This window comes from Moschus berezovskii, chromosome 27 (assembly GCF_049115385.1).
Source record: "Moschus berezovskii isolate FMDL1 chromosome 27, NW_MosBer_1.0, whole genome shotgun sequence".
NCBI classification, from domain to species: Eukaryota; Metazoa; Chordata; class Mammalia; order Artiodactyla; family Moschidae; genus Moschus; species Moschus berezovskii.
In genome coordinates, this window is record NC_142486.1 from 22,168,612 (window position 1) to 22,180,771 (window position 12,160).

Consider the following 12,160-nt stretch of genomic DNA (forward strand, 5'->3'; position numbering starts at 1 on the left):
GCAGACCCCTGACACGCCCTAGAAAAGCAGCCCTTCTGGAGCTAGTGTTAGGGTGAGGGCCTACCCAGCCAACGCCCTCCACACCTGATTGTCCATCCGGCTTCTTTGGCATGGCTTCCTTCACAAGATTATAAACTTTTTCTAATCTGAAAAGAAGAACAAACCCTCTGAACTGTAAATCATGTCCCCGTTCGTCTGCCTCTCAAGAGAAACGTCCCCACAAGACGCCACGCGTGTGGAGCTCTGGTGGTCCCCGCCTGCAGCTTGGGGCTGGACGGTGGCGGTGGGCAGTGGCAGCCCACCCTCCCTTGCTCAACCGGCCTCCCGCCAGCCTGCTTTGGGCCATACAAGCCTGGGACCTTGCTCCTGAGTGCTTCCACCTTCCTCCCCGACCCCTCACAACAGAGGCTGGCCAGGCTGGACCAGCAGGAGGAGCAGTGCCAGGCCTCTGCCAGGGGGATTCTGGGATCACGCAGCAAGTCCACCTGAGTGGAGGCAGAGTGCGCACAGCTCCAAGCTGGCATTCACCATCCCAGCTGCAGCCAGGCCGCACTCCCGCCGGAGGCAGGGCAGCTGGGAACAACGGGACAGTCCTCTCCCCTTGTCCGCCCGACAGGCCCTTACTTGGCCTGGATGCCTGTCCACAGCATGTGCTGCCGCTGCACCACGTCCGGATGCTTCTTGATGAACTCCCCGTCGTAAGGCAGAATGAACTCCCAGCCCTTGTTGATCCGCACTACAGCCATGTGCTCCAGAAAGTCCTTCACGTCTTCCGTGCAGAGCTGCGGGGAGGGGGCCAGGTGAGGCACGCCCAGCCTGCAAGTCCCACTCGGCCCCCGTCCCTGCAGTAGTGGGACCAGACCTCAGGTCAAGCAGGACATCACTTACCTTCGTCACCGCTGCCACCTCTTTCCTTACCACCCACCGGCTCTGTGTGAACTTCCACATCTGAGGGAGAAAAAGAGGTGCGTTTCTAGGACTCCTGGGACTGACTGTCCCCCAAGCCCCTGCTGTTGTCCTGGGAGCCTGGGATGAGGGCACAGAGCAGAGGCTCCTAACCAGGCAGGGGTGTCAGGCAGACTGGGTCTGGATCCTGGCTGTGGGCAGTCACTTCCACTCTGAGCCTCCGTCTCCTTTGTGAAGAAGCTCCAGGGCCACCACCTCCAGGATGGCAGCTGGACCCACCCCACACCACAGAAGCTTCCTGAGGGGGGATGTCTTCCCCATGTCACCTACATCAACTCAGGTCCAACAAGACCCTCTCCCAGACAACACATATGACACTGTCTGCATGAACACAGGAGAGCTAACAGGCAGCTAAGGGTGAGCAGCACACGTGTGCCATGAGTGAGTGTGGGAGTTGGTGCCGCTGCACCCTGATCCCCAGAGATGAAAATAAACCACACAGGCATCTAGATATCTGGTCAGTATCCAAAGAAGCCGGGATACCCGGGACAGAAAAGAGAAAATGGAGACACTCTCCTAAACAGCTTAGGGCTGCCTGGTGTGATCAGACCTGTGCATGAGCTCACCAAGGTCACCACAGACAGCTCCAAGGAGACACTGCTGCAACTGCCAAGGTCAAGGGAGGGAGTGCAGGCCGCGGCAACTCAGAGGCCAAGCCTGAGGAGGGATGCCTTGGCTGGGACTTCGGCTCTGGATAAGCGCGGGGGTGGGGTGGGGGGAGGACAGGGTGACGGGGTGAGGGATGAGCCAGCGCGTTGCTAAGGCCCACAGCCACAGTGCAGGGAACAGTGTGCCAGGGACTGTGGTGAACGGGCAGTGCCAGCCCTGTCCGAAGTGGCTGCTGTTTGGGGGTTTAGGTCCAATGATACCAGACTGTCCAATTATTTAAGACAAGGTAGAAATCTAGCGTGAGTCTGATTGCTTTCTGTAAAAACAGACAGTAAATCAACATTTTAAAAATACCACTCAGGTCAAATGGCTCCTAGGTCAGAATCTACCCATGGGCTTCCAGGCTAAGAACTCAAAGGTTCTTATGAAACTGAAGATTCCAGGGTCTGAGAGGAGGGAGAAGCAAGGCAGAGTCCAGAGCCCTCTACTCCCCACTGCCCCACCAGGCCCCCCGTTCCTGCCCTTTGCCCGCTGCCTGGGCGAAGGTCCGGGACTCTGTGCAGCCCACATCCACTCCCCACCCTCCGCCGGGAGGCCAGAGAGCTGGGCACTTACCACAAAGTCTCGGCCCCTGCAGAGCACCTCAGCCGGCACGCCGCTGTGAGGGCTGGAGGAGTCCTTGGGGTACAGGATGTCACTGCCAAGGGGACGGGGTGGCCAGTTAGGCCCTGTCCTCAGCCCTCCTGCCTCCCACTCCCTCAAGCTCCAAGTGGAAGCCCAGGCCTCTTTCCAACATGGGCCCCAAGGGCTCCCATCACCCACCATTTCCCCCAGGAGCCTGGCTCCCTGAACCCGTGTGGAGGAAAGCAGCAACCGAGTTCCTCTCCTCCCCCTTTCCCAACGCCTCCCTCACATGGGCCCAGTCCCAAGGCCCCTGCATGGTCGGATGGTCAGGGGCTCAGAGACAGACAGGCTGAGCCCAGGACTCTGGAGGACAGTGAGTCCCACATGTAAAGCAGGTGAGATGCCAAGAGAGGCCAGCAATAAAACAACACCCAAGGCCTTACCCCTGGCCCAAAGGGAAGGAGTGGGCAGTGTGAGTTGAGGCAGGAGGGGTCAGGGGTTGGGATCCAGACAGACCCCAAGCATGGGTGAGGCTGAAGTCTTTGGGGAGAATGGGACCAGCATTCAAGGCTCAGGGACCTTCAAGGGCAAATGACAGGTACCAAAGCTTAAAAGCATTTCCTGCACAGCATAACCCTGACCCCACATCCAGACACATACCCTGCTGCCAGACACCAGACCCTGCTGCCCAGGGACACATACTCCTTTGCTCCCCCTGCCCCACCTGCCCCCTCAAGCCCACCTGGCACCCAATTACTACTTTCCTTCAAGGCTGAGTTGTGCCCACCTTCCCATGAAAGCCTTACAGGACAGGGCCCTGGCCTGGCCCGTCCATCTCTGCCACACAGAGAGCAGGTGCCCAGTAGTGAGTCAATGTAGCCCATGCACTGGACTGTAATGGTGCCCACCCCATCCCTAGACCCCAGGCCTTGCCCCAATTTCTTAAGGACAAGACAGCACAGGGCAGGGCACAGAACAGGCAGTCCAGACACACTGACTCAACCCATGGGGCACTCTGTACCGCATCCTCACAGGGACACAGGAGGACAGGGCACGCAAAGACCACTACCCATAGAGGGGGCGGCAAGACCCAAAGCAGCGCGTGGACAGAACACAGGAGGGCCTACTTGCAAGTCACAGGAACGACAGGCCATGAGCAGAACGGGGCACGTGCGGTGCTGGGCCAGCGTGAACCCGGCTCTGTGGCTTCCCGGCTGCCAGGAGTCTGGCAGGTCTGTGCCTCCCGTGGGTGCGTGGCCTCAGAGCTCTGGTGGCACGGCCTCTCCTGGCTTTCATCCACCCACAGCAACACACATACGTGGTCCCGATTAACAAGGGATGTGCCATCCCAAAGGCCCTCATAATTAAATGCTTGTGTCACATAAGACAACAACTGCAAGGCCCCACAGAGCACACGAGGCACCGTCCGTTTTCCAGGGAAAGGCTGTCACCATGCAGTTCTAACATGAATATACTTTGCAGTTTTCTTGGCCAACCAACCGGGAAATGATGGACTTTTTGCAATGAACAACTTTTTAAAAAAATCTAGAACAATTTACACTTTGACAGATTGCTCACTTTGTATCACATTCCTAAACAGTGAGTATTCAATGTGTTCTACCTTATACAATTTAGAAGTAATATAATTCAAGTGTGCATTAAACGTGGCCAGGTGTACCAAGGGTTGGCCATGTGCCAGGCATTATACCCAGTACCAGGGAAAAGGGGAGTCAAGACAGTGCCCGCCCCCTAGAAACTGACAGTCTAGGGAGAAGGCAGAGTCTGGAGAAGGAAGCATGGAAGAGAAGCTACTAGAAGGCAGCAAGCCACAAATCCAGGACCTATGAAGCCCAACAGGATACATAAGAAATTCCCACTTAGGCACATCTTAACAAGCTATGCAAAACCAAAACCAAAACAAGAGAAAATCTTAAACGCAGCCAGAGAGAAACAAAGAAACATGTTAGACAGTGGAACATACGCTGGCTAGACAATAAAAACAATGAAGGTCAGAATATTATCAGAAGGTCAGATTCTATCAGAGTGCGGAAGGAAAATGACCAAATTAGAATTCTATTCTCAATAAAAAATATCCCTAACATTGTAAACCACCCACACGTCAATAAAATTAAAAACAAAAATATCCTTTAAGAACAGAGGTGAAATAGACATTTCTGGACAAAGCGGAAACAAATTTATGACCTGCAGATGCTCACTTTCGCAGAAGGAAATCATCATGGTTAGGAACTCAGAGATACAGAAAGAAATGATGAGCAAAATAAACTAATTTTAAAAAAAAGAATATTAACTGGATAACATAATGTCTCACAGGATTTAAAACAGACTTAAAATACACAAATACAATGATAAATGAGTTGAGAGGAAGATCAACATAAAATATTCTAAAGGTTGTTGAGTTGTCATGGATGAGGTAAAAAGTAGCAACTAACATTAAACTGAGAAATCCGCAGGGTAATCACTGAAAGAGTTGAGAAAGGTAACTTCCCAGTTACTGGTGAAAACAGTAACAAGAAAAGAAGGTAAAAATGAATATAAAATGCAATGTAAGCAGGACAAACAGAAAGCACTACGCCAGATTTAAGCCCAAAACCTTAGTTTTTGTCAGTAAATCAGTACTTACATTCAGTTTACCTGGGTCAAGTGCTCCCAACTAAGGAACTAGAGGAACTTACCTCTTCACCACCCAGTTTCCTTGGACCAACATCGCCACCTTCTGGATGCCACGCAGAACAGCCACGGAGTCGACAGAGGGGCCCAGGAGGCTCATCAAGTTGGCAAAAGGCATGACCTTCACTGAGAGGACACAGGAGACAGACGTCAGACAAGCCAAGAGGGGCCTGGGCTCAGGCAGCAAGTCCAGCAGGACAGTGGGAGCGCTTCTTCACTCGGGGCAGGCAGCCGCCTCCCACCAAGCCCTGGAGGAATACCCACGGAGGAAGGCAGGAGTGCCTCACAAGGAAGATCCAGCCCAAGGTTTCAAAATTCACCCATGATCACTTGGCTAGTGACAGAGTCAGGACTTGAACCCAGGCCCTCTGGGTCCAAAGTTCATACACTTGATCACTGTGCTCTGCGCTCCCCGCCCCCAACCCTAGTGAGCAGCGGCAGGGCCTGGGGAGGTCCATGTTTTCTGGAGCAAGGCCGGCCCCGCAGCCCTCATGCTGGCATCTCAGAGGAGCCTTGGGCCTGGGACTCAGCTCTGAGGTGCAAGGCTCATGTCCACTCTGAAGGCTCTGGCCTCAGAGTTCTCACTGTAGGGAGCCTGCTGAGGGACCACAAAGTGGTGCAAGGAAACACACTTCACTGTGAAAATGAACACAGCTCATGCTCACTCGTGAGGCTCTGCACAATCCTTTAAGAAGCCTCACCTCTGAATCTTCACCTCAGCCCCGTAGATACCTTAGTTTCTTTTCATAAACAGACAACGCATCCCAGGAAGGCCAGCGGCCTGCCCAGGCTCACAGGGACCTGCAGCCGCTCTAATGTGGCTCGTCACCAGCTTCAGTGCACTTTCCAAAGGCCTTGGGCCTTGCTCCTTAAGTCTGTCCCAACTCCACTTCCCCATGAGGTGGCAAGGCTGGGCCCCTCCCCAGGGCAGGGCTGCCCACTCACCGTTTTTCATCAGGATCTTGATCTGATCAGCCAGGGGCAGGGTGCGCAGCTGGGCCATGGACAGGACATTGCTGGGGGCCACGGGTTTGTCTCTATTAAAAACCAACGCCAGGGGTTAGGAGGCCAGGGGCAGGTTAGCGGGTGGGAAGGGCAGTGGGGAAAGGCGTCCAGCCCCTCTACTCACTTCTCCTCCTCCTGGCTGGGGGGCATCAGCATCATGAGGTACTCACTGTTGGGGGAGAGAACAGGTCAGCAGCTCACAGGGCTCTGTCCTTCCCCAGGTTGTATCCAAGCCAGCCCCCCAAAGTCCCACACCCCCTCCTGGCCCTCTCCAGAGGATGATGGACCCCTCCACGTCTCCCCGGCATGTTATAGAAGGGGCCACAGGCTCAAGACAGAACCCATGAGAGAAGGATGCTCCCATTGCCAGTGTCAGGCTCAGCAGCCCTCCACAGCCCTGCCATGGCTGATCTCACCTGGGGGACTTGACAAGCTCCGTGTTCTCAACCCCACTGGAGCCCTGGCACAGCAGGTACTGGCGCTCGTGCTCAGAGCGACTGTCCTGTGGGGGAGGAACAGGGAGTCAGGAACCTGAGCCAACATTCCAGGCTTCCCCCTGCAACCGGTTCTCAACCCTGCATCACCTTCTGCTCCAGCCACCCACTGTCTGGCTCCAAGGCCAGCCACGGAACCATCCCAACTTCCTGAGCAGAGCATTCAAGGCCTCTGCATGCGACCTCAACCACATCCCTTCCTGCCTTTGTGACTGCACAGTCCCAGCGCACCTGTGCCTCAGGGCCCTGTCTGATACAGGAACACAGACAGCAATGATAAGAATAACAGCTAGTGTTCACTGAGCACCTACCATGTATGCACCAGGCTCTGTTCCTATGCTGCATACATACCCCAACTCATCCCATCCCCAGAATAACATCAAGTTAGGTACCATTATTATTATTCCCATTTTATAGATAAGGAAACTGAGGTTCAGAGAGATTCAGTAACTTGCCAAAGGTTACACATTAGAAAACAGGAGAGCTTTTGGAAGTCTGACTGACCCAAAGTCTAAGGCTCTGTCAACACAAAAACTTCTTTCAGGAAGGTTCCAGAAGTTGCTCCACCTTGACAAAAATGTTGGGGAGACGGAGCCTATGGTGTCTTTGTGAGCTAATATTCAATTGCTTCCCTTACTCAATATAGTTTCAAGGACTGGGCTCTAAGTCAAGTACAATAAAAATCACCCTTGGCGGGTGAGGTGCACAGCGAACTCAGCCATGGGACAGATAGCTGATTCTCCACGGAGCTCCTGATGGAGTGTCTGGCCTTCATTCAGGGCCCACGATGCATAAACGTGTGTAACCAAACACCAGCCTCACTGAGCCCAACAAGATGCTCACAGTCAGCAGGAGCCCAGGGGCACCACCTCCACCAGTGACACAGTCACTCACTCCCCGGGGGCGCACACAGGCAGGAAGGCGGGAACGCAGGGCAAACGGCCCCAGAACCTAACCTCCCCCTGAGGCACTGCCAAGTGGCTACAGCTCAGTCTCAAATAAAGGGGCAGGGAGACAACGAGGCCACCAGGCAACACTCCCGGGCCCTGGGCTCCTCCCCAGGAGCCCACCGAGGCCAGTGTCCACGCTGCCCAGGGACCCCAGCTCACCCTCAGGCCGTAGTAGTGCAGGTGGACCCAGGGCTCCTCGGCATGCTTCTTCTGCAGGAACTCGTAGGACTGCACGCGGCGCTGGCGGGCCTGCTCCGACTCAGGCCGGGAGAACCGCACCTGGGGTTGGGGTCAGGACCTCAGGCCTGGGGCATTTCCAGGCCGTCGTCCAGGGCCCACCTGGAGGCCAGAGGACCTGGCATCTGGGGCATTTCCCACTCCCACCCACCTCATGCCCGGCAGACTACCCCTCCAGTAGTCCAGCAAGAAGGTTCTAAGGGATGGACGCTTTCTGTTTCACCCCCAGAGCCTATGCTCCATGCAGACCCGCCCACCCTTGCTGCCTCCAGACAGCTGAGTACAAAGCTGGCCCCGCCGCCTCCCGGTGCGCTCTAAGGGCCTGGGCTCACCGTGATCTGCTTCACGTCTTCCTCTGCTTCGTCCTGGGAAGAGTCTCCCGCTGCAAAAGAAAAGGCACCGCTCGTAGCCTCTGCGGAGGCTCTCCACCCCACCCACCAGGCAGGCCTCAAGCAGTAGTGTCTGAATTCTCCTCCCAGACAGAGGTAGCTGCCTAAGTCAGTGGTTTTCAATTTCCCCAGGAGACTCTTGGAAATTCAGAGACATTTTTGGTGGTCAGAATCGTGGGGGCAGGTGCTACCGGCATCAGAGGGTAGAGGCCAGGGATGCTGCTAAGGATCCTGTAATACAGCCCTTTAGTACTTTTCCCACGACTGACCTCGCCCACTAACATGTATGAGAGACGCAGGGCTGGGGGTCCCGAGCTCACCCTCATTGGCTGCCTCCCTCTCACGGTGCTTGGCATCTGCCTTATCCAGGTAGGAGAAGCTGGGCCGCAGCTGCAGGATGCCATGTAAAGGTGTCAGGTGGAGCTCACCTGGCAGAGGAAGAAGGGCTTGGACCTGACGCTAGGAGCTGAGGCTGACCCACCCAGCTGGGCTCACGGGAGTCACCAAGGGCCCCAGATTCCCTGAAAGGCCTCAGCTCACTGTCCAACTGCCTCCAACTGACAGCTATTTGCAACCCAATCTGGCTCTGTTGGACACTGCAAGCAAATAAACCAGATCAAGACGTGAACGCAGACTCTTGTTCAAAGTTGCTTTCTTAAGGCTTACCTGCAAACCCTCCTCCACAAACATTCAAGGGCCTCTCGAACCCGGAACCCACTCCCCTCCCTGCAAATTGCTTGTTCTGGCCCCAATGGTGACTCAGCAAACACACCCCACTATCCCTGGCCCCCACCCAGGCCTCTGCCAGACCACCCTCACTGCCTCCCTAACCCCACATCCTCCAACCTGTCTCCCTGTCAAATCCCACCCACCCTATTAAGAAGCTGGCTAGTATAGGGGTCCCCTGGTGGCACAGAAGATAAAATCCCACCTGCCAATGCAGAGGTAACAGGCTCGCTCCCTGGTCTGGGAAGATCCCACATGCCACAGGGCAACTAAGCCTGTGTGACACAACTACTGAGTCTGCGCTCTAGAGAGGCTGCTGTAATGAGAAGCCTGTGTGCTGCAACTAGAGAAAAGCCCAAGCAGCAGCAAAGACCCAGCGCAGCTCACAAACAAAAGGAAAAAAAAAACCTGGCTCCTACAAACGGGGCTGGAGAGAGGCCTGGCGGAGCCGGGTAGAAGAGTGTCTACATGTCTCTGACACAGATCCGAACTTTTTCTTGGGCCTCAGACCTGTGCACTGGGAGGCGGTGCAAAGATAATCAGTTTCAATCAAGTCAATGTAGGCTTGAAAGAAATCAGACAGACACGAGGCTCTGTGGAGGTTCTCTGGGACACCAGAGGGAGCAGAGTGCTCGAGATGAAGAGTAAATACATAACTAGCAGAGGAAGGAATCTGGCTTTAAAGACGTCCCTGGCAGCCCAGCGGTTAAGACTCCGTGTTCCCAAGGCAGGGGCCCTGGGTTCAATCCCTAGTAGGGGAACTAGCTCCCACATGCCGCACACAACTAAGACCCAGCACAGCCAAATAAATTAAAAAAAAAAAAAAAGGAATGTGGCTTTAAAGAACTATATCCTTGAGATATGAGCTCAAATCAGAAGAGTATAGCTATTTGATATTACTTTTATTCTATCCCAGTTTATCACCTAAGTGTTCAAATTTCTTTATTGCTTTATAAACTCTAAATGCTTATAGTAAGCTTGCACGTTTGAACAGCTTTACTGAGATAACTCACATACCGTACAATTCACCCATCTCAAGCATACAATTCAATGTGCTTTAACATATTCACAAAGCAACACATCCAGTACCATAATCAACTTTAGAACATTTTCAGCACCCCCAAAAGAAACCCTGTTCCCATTCCACTCTTCCCAGCCTCTGGGAACCAATAATCTACTGACACCTTCTGTCTCCATGGGTTTGCCTGTCCTGGACATTTCATAAGCATGGAATCATGTAATGTGTGGTCCTTTGTGTCTGGCTTCTTTCATTTAGCTTAGTGTTTTCAAGGCTCATGCATGCTGAAGCATGTATCAGTACTTCTTTCCTTATTATAGCTAAATAATATTCAAATGTATGGCTATACCATATTTTGTAATCCATGCATCAGCTGATGGACATGTGGATTATTTCCATTTTTCCCTACCGTGAATAAATGCTGCTGTGAACACCTATCCACAAGTTTTTGTGTGGCGATGTTTCATTTCTCTTGCATAGATGCTTTCTAGGAATGGAATTGCTGGGTCATAAATACCTTGTATTTAAGATAAAATTCTACTCCTGCCTCAAAGGTTATGCTGTGTGTATGTCTGTGTCCCAGGAAGATGATGACCTTGGAGCCCCACCCCATCAGGTCTGGCAGGATCTGTAAAAGTCCTTGGAGGTGGCCAAACCCCAGTCCCCTGACAGCCTGTCTGGCCTCTGTGGGTGAGAGGGTAACAGGCAGGAAGGCTGCTGCTGCTAAGTCACTTCAGTCGTGTCCGACTCTGTGTGACCCCATAGATGGCAGCCCACCAGGCTCCCCCGTCCCTGGGATTCTCCAGGCAAGAACACGGGTCTCCAAATGGAGGAAACAGGCTGCAAGTGTCAGACGTTTTTTCCTCTCTCTCTTAAGCAGCAAGAGGAAATAAACTACAAGTGTCAGAGATTTTTTTTCCCTTCTCTATACAAATTTAAAAGGTTTCTCTTAAAATTCTGTGTTGCCATAATGACACCGGATTCCACCTGAACTTAAGTTTTCTCAAACCTTGAGCTAACCAACGCGTTTTTCTTATGGAAATGTTTGTCTTAAGCTATGTTAATGAACTATGTATTTACCCTAGACTCTGTCTTTCCTCAAGATGGTTTGCATTAAGACTCAGAGTTGGCAAGGACTCAACAAACCAGTATGTTTTACTCATACACTGTTCTCCTAATCTATGTTAATGAGACTATATATTTACTTGGAAACCTGTCTTTCTTCAAGATTCATGTCAATGTTTTATGGCCCAGGGTGACACACCTTGTGCCCGTGTTATCTCAAAATGCATGTTGCCTGGTGCCAGTCTGAGTTCTGAGATATTCCCTTTCTCTAATTAGCAGCCTGTAGCGGTATAACATCTGGCTGAAGACTAGCAGGGGAGCACTCTTTCTGCCCCCTTCTGATGTCTATGTCAGAAGCTTTCTCTATCTCTTTTATACTTTAGTAAAACTTTATTACACAAAAGTCCTGAGCGATCAAGCCTCGTCACTGACCCCTGATTGAATTCCTCTCCTCTGGAGGCCAAGAATCCCGGCATCTTTCACGGCTCAGCAACAACCTTTCAGATGCAGCCTTTGCGGTGTCCTCTCCTGGCCCCAGCCCTCATCCTGCTTCCCTCCCACCCACTCAGCCCCCATGGCAACCCAGAGTGCCCGGAATGGGTACCTTGCCTGTAGAGCGCTGCAGCGTAACGGGACGTGTTACTGGTGGTCTGGGAAGAGCAAAACGTCTGTTTGTCCATCAGCTTCCTGGAAACACAGGGAGAACGGAGGTCAAGGGGAAGGGAGCTCAGGCCTGGGCCTGTAGGCACAGCCCCCTCCACCCCAACACCAAAGACTCCAGAGACCAACAGCCAGAGACCAAGGCCACGCGTGCTGCAGGAGGGGTGCTGGGATGAGGAAACTCAATTGCGGCCCAAGAGACACGCAGTAGATGGGAGCTCCCTCTCCCATCAAGGGGCCAGCTTTCCTCTCGGCCCAGTTAGAACTTGGTCAGAGGAGCCATCTCAGGAGGGAAGACGATTTCCCTGGGGACGAGTCCGTGCCAGGCCCAGTCACGCAAAGATGAGCAACTGGTGGGAAGCCCAGCTGTGGGGCAAGGGCCTCTGTGTCGCTGAGGGCTGTGGAAGGCTCTATTTGAAGAAAGCGAAGCTCGACGCCCTCAGCGCCCGGGGCACTCACGAGGAATACGTGCTGGTCTCATCAGCGCAGGCCCCATCCACGTTCAGCGCGATCTGCTCCCCTTTGCTGCGGCAATAGTTGGGATTCAGCGTGTCGATGGCCATCTCAAGCTCTACCTGGAGGCACCAAGCACCCCCACCAGCTATGAGGACCCCGAGGCACAGCCCTCAGGGGACACCCCAGTCCCACCACACCCACCTCCTAAGCCCAATCTCTGCCAGAAGCAGGACTGACACCATCCCTCCCGAAAGGCCCCTGGACTTCAGTCCA

General features: G+C 53.5%; 1 protein-coding gene across 2 annotated transcripts in view; it reads right to left on the reverse strand.

Annotated features, from left to right (window-relative positions):
• POLR3E (RNA polymerase III subunit E) overlaps window positions 1-12,160 on the reverse strand; it is a 32,807-nt gene that overhangs the window by 8,186 nt on the left and 12,461 nt on the right. Inside the window, exons 5-17 of one of the 2 annotated variants that reach the window (XM_055409654.2) lie at window positions 11,891-12,006; window positions 11,376-11,458; window positions 8,283-8,390; window positions 7,906-7,955; window positions 7,496-7,615; window positions 6,309-6,394; window positions 6,017-6,061; window positions 5,833-5,924; window positions 4,893-5,013; window positions 2,191-2,272; window positions 889-948; window positions 625-782; window positions 85-146 (exon numbers count right to left, since the gene is read on the reverse strand). In XM_055409654.2, coding sequence (XP_055265629.2) covers window positions 85-146; window positions 625-782; window positions 889-948; window positions 2,191-2,272; window positions 4,893-5,013; window positions 5,833-5,924; window positions 6,017-6,061; window positions 6,309-6,394; window positions 7,496-7,615; window positions 7,906-7,955; window positions 8,283-8,390; window positions 11,376-11,458; window positions 11,891-12,006 — 1,183 coding nt within the window. The remainder of the gene's footprint in view (window positions 1-84; window positions 147-624; window positions 783-888; window positions 949-2,190; window positions 2,273-4,892; window positions 5,014-5,832; window positions 5,925-6,016; window positions 6,062-6,308; window positions 6,395-7,495; window positions 7,616-7,905; window positions 7,956-8,282; window positions 8,391-11,375; window positions 11,459-11,890; window positions 12,007-12,160) is intronic. The other variant, XM_055409656.2, reaches the window with a different exon arrangement.